The following is a 26,922-nucleotide window of genomic DNA, read 5'->3' on the forward strand; positions in this document are numbered from 1 at the left end:
CTTATTCAGCCATTCTCCAATGGATGGGCATCCACACTATTTCCAGTTTCTTGGCACTACAAAGAGGGTTGCCACATTTTTATACATGTGGATCCCTTTCCCTCCTTTAAGATCTCTTTGGGATATAGACGCTATGTAGAGACACTGCTGAGTCAAAAGATATGCAGTTTGTTAGCCCTTTGGATATAGTTCCAAATTGCTCCCCAGAATGTTGGATCCATTCACAACTCCACCAACAATGTATCAGCATCCTAGTTTTCCCACGTCCCCTCCAACATTCATCTTTTCCTGTCATCCTAGCCAATCTGAGGGGTGTGTAGTGGTATCTCAGAGTTGTCTTAATTTGCATTTCTCTGATCAATAATGATTTAGAGCACCTTCTCAGTGATATTTCTTTAGTTAATAATTATAATAGCTAATCTTAATTTAATGTTTGCCATATACCTGGCTTTGTTTGGTCTTCACAACAATCCTGAGAGGAAGGTGCTATATTTTTTGCAGATGAGGAAACTGAGACAGAGGTTAAGTGACAAGTAAAGTATCTGGGGCCACAGTTAAATTCAGGTCTTCCCGACTCCAGGCCACTCTATTTAGCTACCCTTCTTCTTTACCTATGTAACCTTTTCTATTTAAGATTACATATCCATTTGGACCTTATTATGGCATATATCAGTCTATTTTCTGTCAAACTGCTTTCATTTTCCCAGCAACTGCCAAATATAGAACTCCAAACCATGTAATTTCTATTTAGGGATTTGTCTAATGGTCTCATGTCATCTTTGTGAACAAGATAGAAAAATACAAGACTAGTTAAGGTGGACTTTGTGATTAATGGTCTTAGGATCTGCACTTGGCCCCATGCTGTTTACTAGTTTTATCAAGGACTTGGATAAAGGCATAGAGGCCTTAATTATCAAATTAGCAGGTGACATTAAGCTAGCTAGAGGAAGAACTGACATAGATAACAGGGCTAAAACCAAAAAGTCTCAGATGAGAACACTGAGGTGAATGTATTAAGAAATTCAATAACACTAAATGTAAAAAGCCTTGGGTTCAAAAAAGTCAACTTCACATGAACTGATCCAATCATTCTGTAGAATAAATTGGAACTATGCTCAAAGAATTAAAACTGTGCATACCCTGTGTGTGTGTGTGTGTGTGTGTGTGTGTGTGTATCAGCTATTTTTGTGGTGGCTAAGAATTGGCGAGCAAAAGGATGCCCATCAGTTGGGGAATGGCTACAGTTGAGGTATGATTGCAATGAAATGTTATTGTGCTATAAGAAATGACAAGCAGAATTTCAGAAAAAGCTCACCTTACACAGAGATACAAAGTGAAGTGAGAAGATTGTACACAGTAACAGCACTATCAATGAATTAGCAACAATCCCAAAAGATTGACAAAGCACATTATCCTCCCCCAGAGAACGAACTGATAGTCTGAATAATCTTGAAACATGTGATTTTTCACTTTCATCCTTTTCTGAGTCTTCTTGTACAAAAAAATAACCAATATAGAAATATTTTACATGATTTCACATGTATAACCTATATTTGACTGCTTACCATTTCAGAGCTATAGGAGGAGAGGGAAAGAGAATCTGGAACTCAAAATTTTCTTTTAAATGTTAAACATGTAACCGGGGGAAAAATTTTAAAAAATAATGTTAATCAACTTCACAAGTATAAAATGGCAAGGCTAGACTAGACAATGTTTGTCTGAAAAAGAACCAGGAGCTTTAGTAGACTAAGTTTAATAAATCAACAGTATAATATGGCAGTCAGAAACACTGATTTTAGGTAGCACTGAGGAGCACCATTTAGACCACAAACCCTATCTAGAGTCCTGTACTTAGTTCTAGGTGCCCAATGTTAAATAGGTTAGTGAAATACCTGAGTATACTCAGAAGAAGGCAATCAAAATATAAATGCAGCTGCCACAGAAACTTGCTTTCTACCTTCTTGAAGGTCTTGTCCAGAATGTTGTAGAGGAATCCTTATTCCAAAAGGGATCAGGCTAAAAGTCTCTTGAGTTGTCTCTCAACTTGGAAAACTCTATAACTGAATACAGGAGAGAAGAGGGCCTTTGCTGAATTGGGAAAAGTGAAAGATCTGACATGCCACGGTAGAATATACTGAATGGTAAAAAGGTAGTGGATAGCTCTGGAAGGTATTAGATGAGAAAAGAAAAACAGTATTGTAGGTAGAGACATTAGATTGGATAATTCCTTATTTTAACTACCAGCTGACACCCATTAAACCAGGCCAACTTTGTTACTGTCTCCCTACAGTAGCCTCAATGCGGATGAGGAAGGAAGTGTGTAAACTCACAGAACGTGTGAAAAGGAGAGCTTGTATACTGAAATGGCCATGACTTACAAAACTTCAAAGAGAAACAACTAGATTTGGGAAAGACCTAACATGTAATTCCATTTCAGAACCACTACCATTTTGATTAAATTAAATAAACTGAGTTTATTTCAACAAAAAAGGCAAAGAAGAAACTAAATATTAATATTCAAGTAGCAGTGGACAACTTCTGCTTTTAAAGTTATGTTTTAAAAGTAACACTTAAGTTTGACATTAGCAACACTAAATTCCAAGGATCATATGGCAGAACTTCATATGGAGTCTATAGACATTTTAGAGAAAGGAATAATTGTATTTTCTGATGAGAGGCAACCCTACTTAGAGATAGGAGAGCTAGAGCAGATCACCTTTCAGATCCTTTCAGTCTATGATTCAAAGAAATAAGGGGAGGCAAGGGAAATATGTGTACCCAAATTCTAAAATAAAAATACTTGATGGCCAAGTTCACACCTTGGAAAATGCATGCCAAATATATATTGCCATCTGTTATTTTTTTTTTTAATGAGAAAAATAAAAAAGTCTGAGAAAATTCGATTGACAGCTTCAAGCTAATGTTTGACAAACCACAGATATTGTTGAAAAATAAACAAAATGATATGCTGAATTTTCAATTTACCTAAAGTTTAAGGTTTGTAGAGCTCTTTTCTGATTTTTCCTACCTGTACAGTACATATTGGAAATAGCATCCTTCATTTTACATAAAGAAACAAACTTGTGGTCGTGTAATCTAGGTCTAAGTATACATTCTTCTATATCACAGCATTATTGTAGACTCGAGAAAGATAATGGATATGTTTTGAGAATACAAACTCATAAGCATTGGTTTCAAAGGGTTCAAATTGCTTCATGCTGTATAGATTTTTCTACATGCCTCCTAAGAAACCAAAGACACCAGGAACTTTTTCTTGTATTTTTGCATTCACACCAATCAAGATGGGGTGCTGAGCTAGAAAAGTTCTAGTACCATTCTCCCTAACCAAATGCCACTTATTACTAATAGATAAATGTGACATTGAATGGCTAATTAGGCACTCACCAGTAAAAATAATGTGCATTCTGGTTTCCAATCCATTTATTTAGATAATCCATTAATTTATTCTGCCTCCCTTGTTCCTCCAAAAAGTTAAATAAAGCATTTCAGGATCTAAATGCCAACACTGAGGACAAAACAGAGAACTTGTAAAAAGATAAGTTCAAAATATTAAATTTTTTAAAAAGTCAAATATGCATGCAAAGCATATGCCAAGGGAGCACAAGACTCATCTAAGGAGTGGTGAGGGGATCTGAGTGCTCCATACAGCTTATTTACATGGTTTAGGAGATGACGGATGGGAAAGCAGCCCACAGATTCCACAGGACTTATACAGAACAGGGTTCCATTAAAAAAAAAAAAAAAAAACACCCACAAGACAGATGTCTCATCCATTCATTTTCAAATTATCAAACTAGAATCACATAAACAGTACATTTCTCATTTTTATTTCAACATTTAAGATTCACAGATGGAGAATTTATATTCAAGGACATCTCCATGGTAGACAGTACCAAAGCATACAGACATTTCACAATGGTCGACAAACTGATTTTAGTCACCAGAATTATACGTTTGTATAATTGTGAGTTTTTACCCCCTAGAGATAGCATTCTCATCAAGTTTTATTCAAACCATTTTTCAGTTAAGTATTTTACTGACCTCATTAGAAGAAATACCTGAAAAGAAATACATGGTACAGGCATAAACAATTTTCACTTACATTTTCTATTGATGATTTTTCCCCTGTTGGCATTTATCAGCTATAAATTATATTGTACACATCAATGATAAACTATTAGACCAGTGTGAACCATTAACGATACCATATTCAACCAGTCAATGGACGTATATTTTATTCATAAGGCTTTATTCTATATCACCAAATTCTAAATAAACCACTAAATGTGGCTTCTGAATTGTCAATCTATCATACAAATCTACTCAATTCTTCTGAACACTGAATTTTATTAGTATTGGATAACTTTAATTTTTATGGATTATATACCAAATCTTAAACCCCCAAAGCACAAAGTGCAACTACTAAGGAACAATACTGCCTAAAAACTTAGTAAAATTGACAATACATTAGTCACCTACTTTGTTTTTAGTTTTCTGAAGTTATTCAAACACTTCTTCCAGATTGCAAAGAACACTTCAGAAAACTGCTTACAATTTTATATATTCTATATATAGGAATTAGGTTACAATGATATTTCTGTCCTTCCTCATCAATCAAAATAGTTTTCTTCTAATTTTTTAAAATATCTTCATATATACACACATTCCTTTAAGGCTTACAAAGCACTTTGCTCACAACCAGAAGTTGACAACTAGCATCTCCATTTTACAAATGAGAAAACTGATACACAAAAAGGTGACTTGCCCATGGTCAGTATCAGAGCTCAAAATTGAACCCAGATTATAGGATCATAGATTTAGATTTTATAATCCTAGATCAGCCCTCTCATTTTACAGATGAGAAAAGTAACTGCACATCTAGTACTTTCTCCATTACATGGTACGGCTTCTTCTATTTAAAAAAAGGCAGGACAACATAGCATCTTTAAGAGCTTGACAAAGTAGGTGGTTTTCTCTAAAAGACATTTTGTACTTGTAAAGCATAGAAGGACACAAAGCATCAAAGAATTTTTTGTTACATTAATAACAGATTTGCACACTGGAATAATAGTGCAATTTATTGAGGCCTAATTGTCAAACATTAGTTCTTGAAATAACATACTTACTTCTAGGGCCAAATTTTATTTGCCAAGAGATTTTACTTTGAAGAATTATGAATAAGGTAATGCTTCCCTTAAACTTGTTCCAAAACCCTAACCCACACAAACAATAATAAAATTAACTATGTATTGACTATTCAGCAGGTGTATTTATCATTTTAACAGGTATCAAGTCATTACTAATATCAATGCAACTACTTGTACATCTAATTGTTTTAACAAGCTGTTCAACACCTAGATTATAGATGGATTTCATACTACCTTTACAACAGCAAAGTATATTAATATGTTAGCTTACAAATTTATTTAAAGCTTTGAAATAAACCACCTCATTATTCCCTACCAACCAAATTCAAGTCCACTCTTATTAGTTATAACATATTTCAGATAAGTTAATAGAGTTAACTGCTTCCCTCCAAAAACTGGGCAAAATTTCAATTTAGATAAATACAATTTGAATCTTTTGGTCTTTATCATAGGTACTGTTATATATCAAGAATTTCCTTATTCTCCCAAAGATATATTTAATCAAAAGATACCCTAAGAAGTCATCTAAAAAGTATAAAATCTCACTTAAAAAGAGTAACTTTCAGTTAAGAATCAGTATTCATTGGCCAGATAGCCTTAAAATTAAGCACCTATTATAAATGCTGTATTTTTTTTTTTTAACTGCAAAACAAATACACATAATAGGAAGAGTGAATGCCTTCCAAGCATTTGCAGAGAATCAATGAAAACACTAATGTCCAAGCTGGTTGATGGTAGTAGCCATTTTGCTACCAAATCCAAATCCAATTTGTCCACAAGAATTTATTCTTAAAAGATATTCAAAAAATAACATGAATAAATCATAATCACATGGTTATATGAATTGATCTTAAAGTGCCACCACAATAAAAGAATCTCATTTTCCATTATCCTACCTGAATGTATATTCTGTTCTAAAAATGTGATCAAATTTGGATCATTCAAAATATAAGTATTCCTATCTCTATTTGCCTTCAATCTAAAGCTGAGTGACCATTAGTCTCCCTATCTTTTCTAACTACTCAGTTATATTTTCTTTAATACACACAAGATTTTCACAAGTAGTTCACGGTTTCACACACTCCTATCCTCAGATATTACAGCTATTATATCAAACTGTATGTACATTTTCTATTTCACCATTTTTGTGCCTTCCTCTTCAGACATAATAGGGTAAAGGAGCTAAAAGCTAAGTCTAGGTCAATCAAATCCACTTAGGTGCATGTTGGCACTTAAGTACATGGTCAAAATAATATCATTCCCAACAGATTAATATGGGAGAAACCATAGAAAACAAGTATCAGCCTATTATTATAAAAGTTTACTATAATAATATAGCAACATGGTTCAGCAAAATTATTTCTCTGATGGCAAAGTTTATATACTATTATACTCTGAGATGGCAAAGTCTATATACTATCCATATTTTCAGTATCTAAAATAAAAAGTTAGGACCAGTAAACTTTCTGGATTTTTATTAAATCCTAGTCTGAGGTAATTTAACAATAATATCTGATTTTATAGACATCATCCTAAAATCTGTAAACATCTTTCAAAAGTAAAGGAAAATAAAGACTTTCATATCATGATTTTTTTACAGACTAAAAAAGGTGGCTTAACTACATAGAATTCTGGAGTAATTAACACACTTGCTTAGAATAAATAGAAACAATGTTTTTTCTGAAGTATAAAGTATTTATTACATTATTAATCCTAAGGCTTTCATATGCAGTGTTTAAATCGAAAATGATACCCAAATGAATATCTCAGAATTTCAATAACACTTAAGTCTGTAAAAACTAACATTATATCATCAAGGGAAAGAAGCAGAATAAAGTTTCAAAAAGACAAACCACCTTAGAGGAAAATGAAAGAAATGAAGAGGGTAGAAGTAAAATTATGACAATGGAAAAAAGTTAGTCAAATCAGTTTTGGATATTTGGATATTTGGAAGAAAAAAAATGATAGGCTCTATCTTTCACAATCAAATGTTTATTGTTAAATTCAATGCTATTCAATGTCTCCTTTAACATCAGTTGAGCTGAAACTAAAAGATCCACAAATTGCAAATACTAGCCTTACCAGTAACCAACACTTCTCATCAAAAAAGGCCACAAAGTTAGATTTTATTACTTGATTTTATTTCACACCAGGTGGTGGATGTAAAGCATACCTTTTTAATAAAGTATAGACAATTAGCTTCACTCAGAATACACCTTTAATGCACATTTAAAAAAAAGGATTCATCTTACAAATTGTTTTGCAATCCAAATATACAATAGCTTGGAAAACAAATAGTTTAGAAAACAAAAGCCAATGTAAAAAGACTGATTAAAACAACTAAAACAGTACAGGTTTTATATGGCTCTGATTTTACAGTTTTCTTACTGCATCATCAATATCAGAAATCTGTTCCTTCAGCTGGCTCCATTGTTCTGGATTTAAAGAAATACCTAAAACATATTTTTTAAAAAAGAGTTAAAATTTATTTTCAGTGCAAATCTTTACAAATGTAACTACAACTAAAATATCACAATTTAAATTTTAGATTATCGATCTTGAATACCATTAAGAGTTTAAAAAAGGAAAAAAAAAACTTTATTACTGCTATGTAGTACTTTATTTCCCCACAAAGCCTTCTCTGGTCAGGCCAAACAAGATCATTATTACTCTTACACACCAGCTCCATTTTGATGGACTACTGTATCTTTCAATTTTGAAACACATTCTTATGCAATCTTGATAAGCAATTAGAGCAAAAAATAATCTGCAGGGATAGCACAGTCATCAGGAAATTAGCAAACCAAGCAGGCATGCACAAATTTGCTGAGTAACAACCAAATCCAGTACCAAGTAAGGTTTTCTCCAAAGATCCATAGGAACCCAGGTCAATCACCTTAGTTCTAGAGGGTTAAGCAGCTCCCAGGGTACAGGCCCCAGGCTAGGACTCTGGATATCGCTGATGAAGCTAACTTGGGGTAGGGAGACCACAAACTGCAGGATACATTTAGTATTTCAGAAAACTATACAAAATACTCAACATTCACATTTCACTAAATTCTGTAAGCTACAAAACTTAGCAATACAAATAAAGGGAATTACCCAAGACAGTAAAGTCATTTTTACTATCACATCTCAAGAAATTAAAAGTAGGACAATAAAAATACATGATATACTAGTAAATTATCATACTTTGTACAAAGTTATACTATGAATGCAATTAACTCTTAGTTATTCACTCTTTTGCCTTATCTTAATTTTGATTTAAGTTTTATCAAATCAAGTATTATATTTTTTTCTATCTTACTCTCCAAACCTCCAGTATTTCATGTATTAATTCTATGAGTAAATAAATGGAGGAAAAAAATGAATTTTGGAGATTTCCATATACAGAGGACAAAACTGTAAAATACATAGCAAATGAGGGAAAGGCTATTTTAAACTATCTCAAATAATTGAGCATTTGCAGCAACAACAACAAATTGATTAATATATTGGATTTTCTATTACTGAAAAGCAGAAATAAGATAGAAGGCAAATGAAACACCAATATTAAATCCAAACTTAATCCAAACAAGATTTAAAGATGATAGATATTACAGAAAAAGCAACAAAGTTAACAATACCACGTAGGAGACAATGAAATTTTGTATAAAAAGGGAATTCAGGAAGTATCAGTAAAATACTCTAAATGACAGGGAAGTGAGATAAAGAATAATGAAAATAAGCAGAATTTTATGATGAGCTAGTATTTTGAGGCAATTCAAATGGTTATGTTCACGTGGTTGCTTTGGTTCTCCAATTGCTGATGAGTGCACTACTACTATTAAAAATAACTTTTATTTTTGGACAGACTACCTTATCACTCGTTATCAAGACCTTCATTTCCCCCCAAACAAATTAAAATTAAGTTCTCCTTGGCCCTTTTCTCTTTTCTCAGCATTCTCTTTCCTATGCAAACTCATACTCATAAAAAATATCTTCTAGGCAGCTAAATCTCAAATTTGAATCTCCAGGCTGAATCTCCTTTTTAATCAACACACTTGCCTTTCTTCCTATCTACATACAATGTCATTATTCCTAATACTTCTAAATCACAATGTCCAAAACTGAGCTCATTATCTTCATCCCTATATCTGTTCCTTCTAATCTTTTTTGTTTGGCCCTCAATCTCAAGTCATTCTCTTACTCATCTCTCATTTCCAATCACAATGAATCATTTCAATTCTATCTCCATTAAGTCTCATAACTATCCCTCTTCTTTTTAATTTCAATTGTCACTACACCATTCTTCAACACAAATCATTTTGATCATTGTAATGACCTCTTAAGAAATTTTAATCCTTCAATTCTTCCTCTTTTTAATTATCCTCCACACAAATTATCCTTATGGGTAGATAAGGTGATAGCATTGCTTAGTTCAATAGTTTCTTACTGCCTACAATGGTCCAATACCCTCATTTTACAAATGAAGACCCTAAAACACAGAGAGGTTAAGAAATTTACCTAAAGTCACATATGTTAGAACTGGGCTATGAACAAAAGCTATTAAAACCTAAGAGTCAGGGGTTTTTTCCACTATAAAAACTATTCTAAACATTCACTCTTATCTCTTACTATGCTCCCTCCTCCATCTACTCTATGTACCAACCAAACTAAATCAAGTATTCTCTCTTTCCCAACACACACTACACTTTGCCAATTTTATTATACCTGTGACCCATGCTGTGATCCATCAACAGAACACGATGGACTTGGGAGTCAAAAAGACTCAAGTTTAGATACTGCCTCAGACACTTACTGAACTAGGTGTCTTTAGGCAAGACATTTAACTTCTTTCATATTCAATAGGAACCTACCTCCTAGGGTCATTGCAAAAAAATTAAATGATATTATATAAACTCTAAAACACTATGTGCTTTTTTTATTATTTAAAGATTATTAGGAATGATTATTATTTATTATTAATAGGAATTATTACTCCCTAATGTCTGCAATGTCATCTCTCATTTATTGTATTTCTACCTATTATTCATTCCACCCACTAGCAATCATGGCCCCTTCCCTGAAGCCACACAAAATATTTTGCTCTTCACCTTAATGAACTTATGAAATTATGCATGATAGAGTAAATTGTGTGGGAGTTTTGCCCCAACTAGACTAAATTCAACAATATGGCATGCTATAAGAATCCTAAGAGTCAGGTGTACCCTGGGTATGAATCTCAACGCCCAGAACTTAGTAGGAATTCAATCCCTCCCTCCCCCCATCCCCAACAAGTCAGGTTGTTCCCTCATCTGTTACATACACTACCTCAAATGTCCCTCAAAGGCACTTTCAAAGTCAGTGCTCTGAAAACTTTAAAGAACTACAAGAAGTATGTGAACTTTTATTATTGCCCAAGATGAAGACCATGTCTTATCTAAACTTTCTATCTCTCAAGCATCTAACAGAATGTTCTGTACCCAAAAGGCCCTTAAATAAATATTTGTTGAACTTAAAAAAAAAAAAAAATTAAACTATTTCCTTAATTCACAACCAAAGATTAAGTCTTCTCTTTCCTTTGTGGTACCAAATGTGGGATTCATTAAAAACAAGTGCCCAATAAAGTTTCTTGAGTAAACAGATTTCAATAAAACAGATGTGAGAGAAGATGAAGGGAAAGGTCAGAAATAAGGATAAATATTAGCAATTAATCTCTCTTACAGATCAAAGATAGAGAATATGTCCCTTCTAGAAAAAGAACTTAAGAAAATAGTATTTCCAACTAATTCTGTGGCAGTCCAATTGGCATCTTATTATCCCAAATATCATAAAGCAAAATATATTAAAAAATAATTAAAAACTCAACTTGATGGATCATAAAGGAACATTTTGAAAATTTTCTGGACTTTGAAAAAAAAATTTTTAATCACATTAAATTTTATGTGAATATACATAATGTTTAAATCTGTGCAATAACAGATTGTGTTTTTAAAAATTCCTAACTAGAACACATACACAAGTGTTTTTTTTTTTTTGTTTCTTTTTGTTTTTTTTTTTTTGGGGGGGGGGGGGAATAGTAGATAGAATAAAGTTAATCTCATCGTGCTTAGAATGTCACAAGAAAAAGTATTCTTTCCACTGAGAATTCACAATTCTCCCATGCCTCAGTAGGCGGTTTCATGAGTTTCAGTGGCCAAAAAACTAGTAAACAACTTTCTGGTGATGGGATTGATTCCCAAAGCTGAAGTCTTTCCAATATGATAGTACTTGTCATGACAAAACAGATCCTAGATCCTAAAAGTATAGCCTAAAAGAAGTTAAGATCCTCACCTATAGGCCAAAAAAAGGCTTCAGAACAGTTTTTGTTTTTAACCCTACAATAAGATAAATACAAAGAGAAAATTTAATTAACTTTCATATTAATGACAATTTCCTAATAAGAAGTTGGACTAATTAGGTTTAAGGTTAATTCTTAAGACAAGAACTCTAAATTCTGCACCATATGTATTCTTTAGGCACATGTAACGTATAGACACATCTTAACAATTCCCACAGTTATCTTTAAAATACTCACCTTTCCTACCAGGTTTCATTTCACCTTCTTGATCCATCCAGTATTCTCTAATATCAATTAGGACTTTTCCTTTGAAGTCCCGAACACTGACATATCTCATTTTTCCAATCTGCAAATAAAATAAGATTGTAGAAGTTCCTGTATTTATTTGCACAATAAAATGTGTATAGGCTTAAATCACATTAATTACTAAAATTATCTGAGTCAAAACATCTATATAATAAAATTCATCTTTGACAAATTACAATGTGTAAGTGAAACCTTAGAAGCCATTTTGATTTGCATTTTTTTATGATGCTTTAGAATATTCTTTCATGTGGTCATGAATATTTTGCCATTCTTTTGAGGACCTTTTGTTCATAACCTTTGGTCACTTACTTATAGGGCAATGGCTACAACTCTTTTTTTTGTGTGTGTGTGTGTGTGTGTGTGTGTGTGTGTGTGTGTGTGTGTATACAATATGTTTGAATTTGTTATATGCACATATTTATCAACTATTTATATATGTTAAATATTAAACCTTTATCAAAGATTAACCAAAAATGTTTTTCCATTTATCCATTTCCTTTCTTACCTTGGATGCAATAATTTTGTCTGTGTAGGACCTTTTCAATTTCCTTTCATCAAAGCTATCTATTTTATATTTTGTAATTGCCTTTCTCTTGCTTGATTAAGAATACATCTCTTATTCATAGCTTTGAGAAGCATATGATCTACTTCTCTTTTAGGTTTTTTTTTATTTATGACCTTTAATATTAAGGCCACATAACATGTATCAAGAAGTATGGTGTAAGGTATTGGAACTCAGTTTCAAAGGGTTCTAAAACTGCATACCTTTTGATCCAGCAGTATCACTACGGGGTCTGTATCCAAAACAGATCTTTAGAGGAAAAAAAGACCCACAAGTATAAAACCGTTTGTAGCAGCTCTTTTTGGAGTGGTAAAAAGCTCCTTTGAATTGAATGGATGCCCATTAGTTGGGGAATGGCTGAATAAGTTATGGTATAAGAATGTAATGGAATATTATTGTTCTAGAAGAAAGGATGAGCAGGCCGATTTCAGAAACGCCTGAAAAGAATTACATGAACTGATGCTAAGTGAAATGAACAGAACCAAGAGAACATTGTACACAATAACAAGGTTATGTGATAAGGCAATTCCAATAGATTTGAGATGGGAAATGTCAGCCACATCCAGAGAGAACTATGAAGCCTGAATATGGATTGAAACATAGTATTTTCACTTTCTGTATGATTTTTTTTTTCCTTTCTGATGGCTTTTTTCCCTTCTGATCTGATTTTTCTTGCATATGACAAATATGAAAATATGTTTAAAAGAAATGCACATATATAACCTATATCAGATTACTTGCTGTCTTAGTGAGGAAGGGTGGGGGAGAGAAAAATTGGAAAACAAGGTCTTACAAAAAGGGATGTTGAAAACTATATATGTAATTCGAAAAAGAGAAGGAGGAAGGTAAGAAGGCAGGAAGGGACTGTTTCCACCAAGTTTTGAAGACAATTAATGACTAAGGTTGAGGCAAGGATTGCATTCCAGGCATAGGTAAAAGTGTGAATGTAAGAAGACAAGAAATGAGAGTATCATATATGAGGAACTTTTCAAAAGGCCATAATGGCTGGACCAGAATGCAGAAAGACTGTGAAGAGTTTTAATTGGATTGAAGCTATGAGGGCTAAAAAAAGCTTTTCCTGTTAGGCTTTTTTGTTGGGGAAAATGCAAATTTAAATGGATTACTAAAGTGATCAAAATACAAGATAGAAAATTACAGATACTATCATTTCTTGCAAAAAAGGAATAAGGTATCATATAAAAAACAGAAATAAATGCTTTAAACAAGAACTAAAGTAATGGTTCAAAAAATAAGCAACAATTTAGGTTTTACTAAGTGATGTTAGATTTTTAAAAAGATAACTTTGGTCTTTTCTGATCCACTAAATTACCTTTTATATATTCTGTACATTTTTATGCATACGCATATCTCCCGATATAGAATATAAGCCCCTTTACATCAGAAATTGTTTCCTTTTTGTCTTTATATTCCCAGAGCTTCGCACATAATAGGCCTTTAATAAATGCTTCTTGATTGAGAAAGACTGTCCAGTAAATGATTTATTAGAATAATAAAACATTAACTATTTACTATAGGTCCAATTGTTTAAGTGCTAGGGTAAATTGAACTATTTTTACAGCCTGGTTAATAGTCCTAAAACTTTTTCTGAGATGAATTCCAAAAATTCTTTTGAACAAAAAGTTGCATATAATAGATTTTTGTTGCCATCCTTTCTGTACACGCCCCCACCCCTTACCCCCCACCCCCATGAACTATATAGCATGCTAGGCCCTTCTATCCTCCATTATCTCTTTAAGTCAGTCCTGGTTTGTGTTTGTTCCTTTCCTGAAATTATCTAACTTGCCATCCTCTTTTCCTTTTCCCTTTAATCTTTCCCAACATTAAGGTCTTTTCCAGTGAGTCTAGTCTTCTCATTATGTGAACAAAGTACATGAATAGCCTGAATTAATTTTAATTTAAGTATTGACTAATTTGATCTCCTGATTGTCCAAGGGACTCTTAAAAGTCTTTTTCCAGTTCACAGTTCAAAAGTATTGCTGTTGTGATACTGTTTTCCTTATAGTTCAATTCTTACAGCCAAACACTGCTACTGAAAAAACCGTAACTTTGATGATATGGGCCTTTGTCATCAAAGTAAATGTCTTCTTTTTCATTATGCATTTCAGATATGCCAATGCTCCTCCCAGGGAGGAGCAAGCATCTTTTAATTTCATGGCTGCAGTCACCATCTGCAATTAACTTGATCCCAAGAATATAAAATCTGACACTGTTTCCATTTCTCTTCCCTCTATTTTGCCAGGAAATAATGGGACCAATTACCAAGAGTTTAAGTTTTTTCTTCAAAGCTTCAAAACAGCTTTTATATTCTTATCTTTCACCCTCATCAGGTAACTTCTTAATTCTTCACTTTCTTCCAAAAAGAATGGTATCATTTGCATTTGAAATTGTTGATGTTTCTCAAAAACTAGATTTTGACTTATTCAATGTGACATTTGATATGATGTATTTTACATTAAGTTAAATCAATAAAATAACAATACACAGATTTGTTGTACTTCTATTCCAATCTTAAAGCAATCTGTGGTTCTAGGTCCCTCAGAAAACAAGTAAATTGATCTGGTACTTCCATCTCTTAGAGGACTTGCCACATTTTTGTTGTGATCCAGAGTCAAAGCCTAGTATAGTCAATGAAACAGAAGAAGTAGAGTTCCTTCCTCTCCCCAACTCCCTTGTTTTCTCCATAATCTATCAAATGTTACCAATTTGATCTCTAGCTCCTCTGCTTCTTCAAAAGACAGCCTGCTCTAGGATAGTTTACCTCTCAGACCTGTGGAAGACGGAGGAATTTATGACCAAAGAAGAACTAGAGATCACTACTGACCACAAAATAGAAAATTTTGATTATATCAAATTGAAAAGTTTTTGTACAAACAAAACAAATGCAGACAAGATTAGAAGGGAAACAATAAACGGGAAAAACATTTTTACAATCAAAGGTTCTGATAAAGGCCTCATTTCCAAAATATATAGAGAATTGACTCTAATTTATAAGAAATCAAACCACTCTCCAATTGATAAAAATGGTCAAAGGATATGAACAGACAATTCTCAGACGAAAAAATTGAAACTATTTATAGACATATGAAAATATGCTCCAAATCATTATTAATCAGAGAAATGCAAATTAAGATAACTCTGCGATACCACTACACACCTGTCAGATTGGCTAGAATGACAGGGAAAGATAATGTGGAATGTTGGAGGGGATGTGGGAAAACAGGGACACTGATACATTGTTGGTGGAATTGTGAATATATCCAGCCATTCTGGAGAACAATTTGGAACTATGCTCAAAAAGTTATCAAACTATGCATACCCTTTGATCCAGCAGTGTTTCTACTGGGCTTATACCCCAAAGAGATACTAAAGAAAAGGGACCTGTGTGTGCCAAAATGTTTGTGGCAGCCCTGTTTGTAGTGGCTAGAAGCTGGAAAATGAAAGGATGCCCATCAATTGGAGAATGATTGAGTAAATTGTGGTATATGAATGTTATGGAATATTATTGTTCTGTAAGGAATGACCAGCAGGATGAATACAGAGAGGCTTGGAGAGATTTACATGAACTGATGCCAAGTGAAATGAGCAGAACTAGGAGATCATTATACACTTCGACAAGGATATTGTATGAGGATGTATTCTGATGGAAGTGGATCTCTTCGATAAAGAGAGCTAATTCAGTTTCAATAGATCAAGGATGGACAGAAGCAGCTATACCCAAAGAAAGAACACTAGGAAATGAATATAAACTGCTTGCATTTCTTGTTTTTGTTTTTGTTTTATTTATACCTTCTGAATCCAATTCTCCCTGTGCAACAAGAGAACTGTTCAGTTCTGCACACATATATTGTATCTAGGATATACTGTAACATATTCAACATGTAAAGGACTGCTTGCCATCTGGGGGAAGGGGTGGAGGGAGGGAAGGGAAAAAATCGTAACAGAAGTGAGTGCAAGGGATAATGCTGTAAAAAATTACCCTGGCATGGGTTCTGTCAATAAAAAGTTATTAAAAATAAATAAATAAATGAATGAATGAAAATAAAAAAAAATAAAGCAGAATTGACCAAATAGAAAAAATTAAAATTAAAAAAAAAAAAAAAACAGCTTGCTCTTCTGCTAATTCTCAGTTTACACATATTGCTGAGCCTAATTTGTGAAATCTTAAACATCACCTTGCTGACATGTAAAATGAATGCAAATATTCAGTAATTTGAACATGTCTTGGCACTGCCCTTTGTTAAAACTGGGATGCAAACTGATCTTTTCCAATTCAGTGGCCACTATTGAGTTGTCCAAATTTGCTGGCATATTGAGGGTAGCATTTTAGCAACATCATCTTTTAGGGTTTTAAATAGCTCAAGCTGGAATTCCATCACCTCCTCTACCCTTATTACTGGCAATTCTTCCTAAGGCCCATTTGATTTCATTCTAGACATTCATGTCTAGCTCTAGATTAGTAATCACACCATATTACTTATCAGTGATGTTAAAATCTTTCTCTAATAGTTTTTATATATTCGTGCCCCCTCTTTTAAATACCTTCTGCTTCTGTTAAATCCCTATTTTTGTCTTTTATCATGCTCATTTTTGTATTCAACTTTCCCTTAATATCTCTAATTTTCTTAAAGAGATCTTTTTCCTATTCTTTTGGTTTTTTTCCCTATTTCTTAGCATTGCTAATTTAAGAAAACCTTATCTCTCCTTGCTATGCTCCATCATTCTGCATTCACCTGGATTTCCCTTTCTCCTTTACCTGTCAGTTTTTTTATTTCCTCAGCTATTTGTAAGATCTCCTTAAATAGAGATTTTGTGTTCTTAATCTTTTTGTCTGGAATGTTTTTTGTTATTGTCTCCTGTACAATACTGGGAACTTCTCTCCATAGCTCAGGCACTGTGGCACTATCACTTTTTATTCATAAGGGATGTTACTGAGGTCATACCTATGTGACCTGATAGAAAACAACTAGGTGGCAAGATAGATAAGAGTACTGGGCCTACTGTCAAGCAAACTCAACTTTCAGAGTTTAAATCCCATCGCAGGCAGTGGCTATGTGACTTGTTTGCCTCAGTTTTCTCCTCTATAAAATGAGCTGAAAAAGAAAATAGCAAATCATTACAGTATGTTTGCTAAGAAACCCCTAAATGGGGCCATAAAGAGTTGGACATGAATGAGGGAAAAAAAAAAAAAAATAAAACATAGTCTGATGGTTTTCCTTACTTTCTTCAATTTAAGTCTGAATTTTGCAATAAGATACTCATGATGTGAGCCGCAATCAGCTCCAGGTCTTGTTTTAATTGACTGTATAGAGCTTCACCTTTGGCTGCAAAACATATAATCAACCTGACGTTATACTAATCATCTGGTGATGTCTCATATGTAGAGTTGCCTTTTGGGTTGTCAAAAAGAGTGTGTGTTATGACCAGCAAGCTATCTTGAAAAAACTGTATTTTAAATTAGTCTCTGCCCTGCTTCATTTAGTACTCCAAAGCCAAACATCTGTTATCTTTTTATTTCCTACTTCAGCACTTCAATCCCCTATATCATTTTTTTCTGGTGTTATTTCTAGATGATGTTCTAAGTTTTCTTTTTTTTTCTTTTTGCAATTTTATTCCTGCAGTTTGACAAGAAATAAATATCAGAAAGTTAGAAAGTATTTAGATGCAAACTCAGATGAAAATGGTATTTGGAGGTCCTTATAATGAGGACTTTCTTTTTCTTTTGTTTAATATTTTATTTTATAATAACTTTATATTGACAGAATCCATGCCAGAGTATTTTTTTTTTTAACAACATTATCCCTTACACTCGCTTCTGTTCCGATTTTTCCCCTCCTTCCCTCCACTCCCTCCCCTAGATGGCAAGCAGTCCTATATATGTTAAATATGTTGCAGTATATCCTAGATACAATTTATGTGTGCAGAACCGAACAGTTTTCTTGTTGCACAGGGAGAATTGGATTCAGAAGGTAAAAACAACTCGGAAAGAAAAACAAAAATGCAAATAGTTCACATTCGTTTCCCAGTGTTCTTTCTTTGGGTGTAGTTGCTTCTGTCCATCATTTATCAATTGAAACAGAGTCTTTGTCAAAGAAATCCACTTCCATCAGAATACAGATGATGTTCTAAGTTTTCACAAAACTAATCAACTTTGACCTCTCTGGCATGAGTGGTTGGAACACAGACTTGGATTACTGTGATGCTGAACAGTATGCCTTGGATTTGAATAAATATTATTTGGTCATTTTTGTAAATAACAGATATTTACTTCTAAATAGTAGTAATTCCATCAGTAAAGATTAACCTGGATGACACAGATAATACTCCTATTTCATACCTTAGAGATTATTTTATGAGTTACTATGGTAAAAGAAATCTGGTGGTAATCTTCAAGCAAGAGGCCTTTGCAAATTTCATCAGACTGTGGTCCCACCTGTATCCAAAACCTTTTCCAGGTTATTTTCTAAGTTATATTCCAGTGACATAGCCTTCAGAATCCAAAAATCACTTCCATAATATAGGATCGTTTTAAAATCATATTCAAAAATTCCCATATAGGTAAACTGTCTAACAAGAACATTTTTTTCTTGCAGTAAAACAATTATACAGGATTATCTGTTCCAAGGTATATCAAACATGTCTAAAATACAACTTACAGCCTTTCTGATCAAATCCTACTCTCTTCCAAATCCCACCATTTCTGTTAAGAGCACTACAAATCTTTTAGTCATTCTCAATTCAGCATTTTCCATAAATCCCTAAAATATCTAATCAGCTGCCTGGTTTTTTCCCATTTCTCCCTCTACAACAACATTCCCATTCACTGTCTTTTTTTCCTCTCTCCACAACAACTTTCCTATTCACCCTATTCTCCTCACTTAAAAAGCCAGGCTTTGATTACCTGCTATCCTTGTCAAATATTCATGTTAACACAAATCTGGCAGAAATAACTAACACTAGATAATGAAGTCAGGGTCCAAAAAGATCTTGACAAACCAGAATATAGGGCTAAACCTAATAAGATAAAAAACAAGAGGAATAAATGTAAAGCCTTACACTTGAATAAAAAATATCAAGATGACTAGTTAACATTTTTGTTTGAAAAGATCTATGGTTTTAGTAGACCAAAACTCAATATGAATTAGCAATGTGATATGCTGATCAAAAAAGCAAAATTAAAAGTTTGGTCTGTATATATGAAGAAATTCCTTTAGAATTTGATGGATGCATGGATGATTAGTCCCTTCCAGGCTGTGGTCCCACATTGGATAGCTGGTCTTTTCCAGTTCTAAAGTATTGCCAGATTCTTTCCAGCTCTAAATCTATAACCTGTTATCCTAAAATGAGATCTCATCACTCAAAAAAACTCAACTTTCCAAAATTACCAATTATCTCTTAATCATCAGATGATCTTTCAGCCCCAATTCTTTTCAATCTATTTATTGAATCTGACACTGTTAACCAACCTCTCCATCTAGAGAGTTTTTACTCTTCTGGGTTTTTGTGATATTAAGTCTCTTCTGGTTCTGCCTCCCTCCTTTCCTCAGTGTCTTTGGCTGGCCTCCTAACAGTAGGTTCTCCTCTATCCTTTTTTCTTCTCCCTCAACAATCCCTTGTTAACATCATAGGTTTAGAATTCAATTATCTTCTCTATGCAAATGATCCCTAGACCAATAAATCAGCCTATTTTTCTCCTGAACCAAAAATCTACATCACTATTTCCTTTAAGATATTTCAAACTGGACATCCCAGGATCATCTTAAAATTCAAAAAGTCTGAAACTTTTCCCCAAAAACCCTCTCCTCTTCCAAATTTCTCTACTTTGTTTCTTAAAGACACCATCTGCCCAGATTCCCAGGTTCATAACTTTAGTATTATTCTGGACTCCTCATTCTTCCTCCTCATTACCCAATCCCATAATTTCTACCTTTTACAACATGTCTCACATCTGGCCCCTTTCTCTCCATTCATAGTTACAGATTCAATCCAGGCCTTTATCACCTCATTTACATTGCTGTAATCGCCTTGCCTCAAGTATCTCTCTCTCCAATCTATACTACATACCCCTGTCAAAATAATTTTCCTTAAGTGTAGATCTCACATTGTGATTCTCCAATTCAACTAACTCCAATGGTTTCCTAGGATAAAATATAAATTTCTCTATTTAGCTTTTAAAGTCTTTTAAAACCCAACCCCCAACTTACCTTTTTAGATTCACTGGATACTTCTCCTACTTCTGTATTAGATAACCATTCAAAATGATCTTCCTGATCCTCATACACAATACTTCATCTTCCATCTCTACATCTTTTCACTGATCATTCCCTCATTCCTGGAATACACTCCTTTCTGAAATCTGCCTCAGGGTCCTTATCTTTCTTGAACATACGGCTCAGGCACCATCTTTTACACAAAGCTTTTTCTGATACTCCCAACTACTAGAAACCTCATTTTTAACCACTTTGCATATATTTGTATTTCTTAACTTTAATGAATATATTTTAAATGTACTGTTTATCTCCTCTTTTAGAAAATAAGCTCATTGCAAGTAGGAACTATTTCATTCCTTATTCTTGTCCCAGCACCTACCATAGTGCCTGACACATAATAGGTGCTAAATAAGTATTTGATACTGACTAGTAAATATGTTAAGAGTACTTTTTTACAATTATTAAATAACTGTCAAGTAGGAGAACTCTGATACTGCCATTTCAACATGAGTGGAAAAAAAATTTTACTAATATGATGTATTTCTACAAAGTAGAAAAATAAACTGAGGTTTGGAAAGAAGGGCAACAGCACTGAGGGTTTTAGGAAAAGCTTTATGTAGAAGATGAAGCTTAAGCTGTGTCTTGAAGAAACAAAAGGATTGTATGAGGAAGAGGCTAAGGAAAGAATGGATTCTAAGCATGGGAGAATGGCCAGTGAAAGAGTGCTGTGAACAAGGAACTAAGAGAAGGCCTATTTGGATTTCAAAATCTCAAGAAAAGATAGCATATAATGGAGCTAAAAAAATAACTGGGGATAGGACATTAAAAGTTAGAGAAATTTATCTTAACAGACAACAGGGAGTCCCAGGAGTTTGGTGAGCATGGGAGTAACACAATTAGATACTTAAGAGAACACAATATATAAATAAATAGGTAAATATAAGATACATATAGGAAAGAAGGATATAGTTTTCTAAGTAGTCTTTGTCTCCAGTTGTCATTTTATCTTACAATTCCAAGGAACAAATCAATCTATACATTAATGCTATATTACTCTTCCTAAAACAATGCTTTCATCAAATCATTTCCCTGTTTAAAACCCTACTAAGGGGGGAAAAAAAAAACCCTCCCTATTGCTTATCAAAACAAAATCAGACTCTCTACTCTGACATTCAAGTCTACTGATGGGATTATAACTTTGTCTAGCCATATTTCTCACACTAATTCTTCCTCATAATCCTTATCAACTCCTTGGTAACAAATTCACTCCTGCTACTGTCTGATTATTTAATTACTCCCAGTTAAAATGCAGCTTTTTTTGTTAATTAGGAGTTTATCTAAAGGTCAGTTTAAGACTCACCTTCTTCAAAAACAAATACTAGCCCACAATCTATTCATTAGTTTTAATTCCTATAACATTTTAATCGTAGGAATTGACCCACAAAGTATTTTTTTAAAACTAGCAATATATGTTCTGTAAGGAATGACCAGCAGGACGAATACAGAGAGGACTGGCGAGACTTACATGAACTGATGCTAAGTGAAATGAGCAGAACCAGGAGATCATTATATACCTCAACAATGATACTGGTTGAGGATGTATTCTGATGGAAGTGGATCTTTTCGAAAAAGAGAGCTAATTCAGTTTCAGTTGATCAAAGATGAGCAGAAGCAGCTACACCCAAAGAAAGAACACTGAGAGATGAATATAAACTGCTTGCATTTTTGTTTTTCTTCCCGGATTATTTATACCTTCCGAATTCAATTCTCCCTGTGCAACAAGAAAACTGTTCGGTTCTGCACACGTATATTGTAGCCAGGATATACTGTAACCTATTCAACATGTAAAGGATTGCTTGCCATCTGGGGGAGGGGGTGGAGGGAGGAAGGGGAAAAATCAGAACAGAAGTGAATGCAAGGAATAATGTTGTAAAAAATTACCCTGGCATGAGTTCTATCAATAAAAAGTTATTTAAAAAAAAAAAAAACTGGCAATATACATACAATTTCGGTCACATACAACTTTGGTCACAATAGTCCAGCTACTATCCTATACCAATTCTCAGTGCTGTCCATAAACAAGTATTTCACAGCAAAGAACAATGAAATGGTGCATCCCTTCAATTATAACAATAATGATGACTATAAGTCATAAAATTAAATAGAATCAGATCTAGATTGGATATGGAAGTCACCAGGACCAAATTTTTCCATTTCATAGGGGCAAACATTCAGAGTGTCTTATTACAGAGTAATAAATACTATTCAGAATTCAAAACTCAAGTCCTGTCACTCCAAATAAAAAGTCTTTTTTACTTTCCTTTTATTTCACAATCTTTGCCACCAAAATATATGAAAATTGTTCTGATTCTAAGACTATATAATCGTCAGCTTTACCTGGAACATATGATCATCTCGGCTGCTGCTTTGCTTGGATGAAGCTGGTGCTTTAGAACTTTCTCCTGTCTTTTGCTTCTTAATGGGTTTTTCTGGAAGAGCTTGCTTTTTCCTTTTTGCCTTAAAATAAAAATTTTAAACAAGATCAAAGTATGCAAACAAATTTTTTTTTTTTTTAGTTTAACATGATTCTACAACTGATAGAACCACAAAAAACTAAAATCCCCAAGTGCAGGGCATTGTTTTCAAAAGAGTAACCATTTATTCATTGGGAACATCGTCTTCCATCATTTTTGATTATATATGGTAAAAATGAGCAGTATATTTGTCACCCTATTTAAATATATTATACCTTTTTCTTAAAGATAATTGTAATTTTCCAATGAATTCCTGTGAGAATAGACCCCACCTTACCACAAATAAGTCAAGAAAAGCAATCAGCACATTGGTTCATTGGCCAATCCTGACAGTTCACCATGTCTACTGAAAGTAGGAGACATTCTTCAATAGTCCTCTTGAAGTCACTATCAGCAACAGAATTTGAATAAATACTAAAATCATGGATGAAATTTGTAATTATATTTGTTACTAAAATATGTTATTTTATTTAGAGTAAATTACACATGTAGTAGATAAACTAATGAGAAGGGCAATTCAGAACACTCCTATTGAAAAGAACAAAATAAAAAGAGATATTTTGTGCTGGGTTCTTAAAGTTAACATTTTAAGACTTTTATAATATATAAATAGTAATTAGTATATATATAGTAATATCATAGAAATCAAAATAATTATGGCACTTTTCAGCAGTACATTAAAAGCTTTCTAAATAGTCATGTTCTGAAAATTATCCAAATAGTCCTAATTGCATTTAACTAAAATCCTTTCCAAATCAGTAGAGGGCAGTCATGACCCTTCACTGGGTGCAGGGGGAGGAATGGATCTTTTTTTATAAGAGAATGCAGGTGACACTAGAATAGTGAGATTTCATACATAGCCACTAAGTTAACAATGTTATATAGCCACTAAGTATCAGAGAAGTGAGATTTAATACATAGGGCATTTTCTTGACTTGTATCCACTAAATCATACTCTCAATATGTGAAAAAAATTATTATATTCAGCATTTTACTGGGTATGATGAAAAAATTAAAAGACTAAAAAATTAAAGAAAACTAAAAAGTTTCAATGAATGAAAGTAACGAAGTCAGGATTTGTAATATTTAGATTTCAGTAGTTAAAATTGACTCATTATAAAGAACCCTGTTAATGGGCAAATTAAAAGCATTTTAGTCAAATAAAGTTTTCCTATTTATTCCATCTTCTTTAATATCAAAACTTTGTTTATGCACTAAGGGTAAAAGACCTCCATTATTTTTTAAGGCTCTAAATAAAAATAAATACAACTTTTCTAAAATTCTTCCACTTTTCATTTAACATAAATGTAACATGAAAAAAGTTGAAAGCTAAAACACATAACTCAACATACTGCATGTACTTACAAGATATAACAAACAAGTTCAGTCAGGTTACTCTTTGCTGGAAATAAAATACTTTCAGAAGAAATTGGCAGTTAAAAAGATTCCAATCACATATCTAATATATAAGTTTGAAAAGACTCATTATTTTGACAGGAATAGAAAGGTTATTGTATTCCTTGAGGCATATGGTAGTTATCTCAACAAATAAGGAGAATGGTTACTGGAAAGTTTGACTTTTCCCAACATATTTCCTTACAAATAAATAGTTCCATTCAAACTACACACTATGCAAAGTGTACCAAATATAAAATTCAGTTAAATCTTACAGGCAAAATTAACATGATTCTGTTAAACAATAGCTTGGGAATGGGGGTTAAGACTATCAAATCAACTACAGGGCACAAAGACCAAGGACATTTTAGTCTCATTACTAAATATAGGCAATACAGCAGAATGGACAAAATGCCAAACTCAAGACCTGAATTCTAATCAAGGTCTGACACTAAGCAGCTGTGTGACTATGGATAAATGGCTTAACCTAAGCCTCAGACAATTCTCTAAACCTTTTATTAAATTATAGAAATAAAAGCAATTTTCCCACACCAATGAAAAATCACAGTACTTTCACATACATTCTGATCCCAACATTCTCTATAAAGGAAAATTTATTTCCTAGGACTTAGAACCAGAGCAAATAGTGACTCTGATCCACTCTCATTCCACTTTCCTATAGAAGTATCTTTCAGTGTAGATTTGTCATTACAAGACCTTAGTTCAAATCTTAGCTCTCCCACATCCTACTTTTTGTGGGTTTTTAAATAAGTTAACTTGCTCATCTGTAAACTAAAAAAATACATGATCTTTAAAATCACATGTAATCCTGAAATCCTATATTTCTAAGTGCAAAAAAAAAAAAAAAGCACAGCATACAGATATATCACCATAGATATACAAATGAACTGTTTCAAATGATCACCTTTTTGTCAATTTCACTGTCAGAATCACTCCCAGATGAGCTTGAAGAAACAAGTTCCTTTGATTTGGGCATCCTAAAAAGAAAATATACCATAAGAATGTCTTGTGAATTAATTTTAAATATATTCCAATCATTTTAACTTAAGTTCATGCCACAGAAAAGCCAAATTCTACTACAAATAACTCGTTTATAGTCGATGTCTAAGTAGTAGGAGCACTATTAAGTACATTGCTAGAAATCACATTTTCGGGTTATATGAACTAACCAAACAGATAGCAGTAAACTACCAAGTAGAAAAAAATATCTTGAACCAGCGGAAGCAAAGAAATAAACAAAATCCAAACACCTAAATTTTTCTCCATATTCCTGGATTTTGTTGAGCTCGTTATTCAATTTAATTTAACAAATGTTTTGTGAGATAAAAAAAAAAAAAATAATAATGACAAAGCCCCTACTGGGGAAGGAAGAAAGGGGTGTTTATGTACACATAAAATTCAATAGTGTGGTACAATAGAGACTATTGGATCTGAAGTCAAAGGAGCTGTGTTCAAATGCTGGTTTTGTCACTTACCGCTTTGGGCAAGTTACTATCTGGAATGCTCAGCTATAAAAGGTTCTTCTCAGCTCTAAATCTATCATCCTCCTATACACATAACATTAGAAAGGTACAAAACAAAATGCTATAATAGGCACAAAAGGGAAAATTTTTAATGTCAGGGAAACCTTCATAAAGGAAATAGCATTTAGAATATTTAAAATAGGGAAAACAGTAGAAAATGTTGAAAAATGGAATGGAAATCAAATTGCCAAGTGCCTTGAATACCAAAGAAATCTAATAGGCATTTCAGGGAACCACGTAGCCTAATAGTAACAAAGTTTAGAAGATGGATTAGAGAAAAGAGCATGAAGACCAAAAAAAAAAAAAAAAAAAAAAAGAGACACACCCATAGGAGGTTTCTGCAATGGTTCAGATGGGTATAAATAAGGGCTTTGTATTAGCATGGTAGTAGTGCAGATAGAGATAAGGAGGAGAAAGAGCAAAGTATTTGAGAATAACATGAAAGAAAGGACTTGGTAGCAAATTGTGAGAAGCTGGAATAAAAGAACTAAGATGGATTCTGCTGTCCTACTTCCCACCAGGAAAGCAAAGAGTATACACAATAAGATATTTATTAAGTAGAGATGTAAGGATTAGAGAAAACATTTGAAATTCAGGATTACTCTCTGTTTAGGATTATATTATTTCAATCAACAAACACCGAGTGCCTACTATGTGCAAAACGTTCTTGTGATATAAAGACTGTCATATTGATGTCTTCAAGGAAATTATCAAGAGAGGAAAAAGGAGTAACAGAACATATGTTGGAGAGAGATGACAAATACACAAATAACTACAATAAAAGTAGAATGTGATAGGTACTCCAGAATGCAGAGATGGTTACAGTGTAAAGTCCACTATAATGTGCAGCTAGCTAGCTGGCA

At 33.2% G+C, this 26,922-nt stretch overlaps 1 protein-coding gene across 4 annotated transcripts in view; it reads right to left on the reverse strand.

Moving 5' to 3' along the window:
- The window catches only part of SUB1 (SUB1 regulator of transcription), a 51,193-nt gene that overhangs the window by 19,627 nt on the left and 4,644 nt on the right, over positions 1-26,922 (reverse strand). Inside the window, exons 2-5 of one of the 4 annotated variants that reach the window (XM_051969547.1) lie at positions 25,441-25,513; positions 22,984-23,103; positions 11,728-11,836; positions 7,288-7,621 (exon numbers count right to left, since the gene is read on the reverse strand). In XM_051969547.1, coding sequence (XP_051825507.1) covers positions 7,542-7,621; positions 11,728-11,836; positions 22,984-23,103; positions 25,441-25,512 — 381 coding nt within the window. In that variant the 5' untranslated portion in view covers position 25,513 and the 3' untranslated portion in view covers positions 7,288-7,541. Of the gene's footprint in view, positions 1-7,287; positions 7,622-7,666; positions 8,163-11,181; positions 11,528-11,727; positions 11,837-22,983; positions 23,104-25,440; positions 25,514-26,922 lie in introns of those variants that run through there. The other 3 variants (XM_051969549.1, XM_051969548.1, XM_051969546.1) reach the window with 3 other exon arrangements.

The sequence above is a fragment of the Antechinus flavipes genome, chromosome 1 (genome assembly GCF_016432865.1).
Source record: "Antechinus flavipes isolate AdamAnt ecotype Samford, QLD, Australia chromosome 1, AdamAnt_v2, whole genome shotgun sequence".
Classification (NCBI taxonomy): Eukaryota; Metazoa; Chordata; class Mammalia; order Dasyuromorphia; family Dasyuridae; genus Antechinus; species Antechinus flavipes.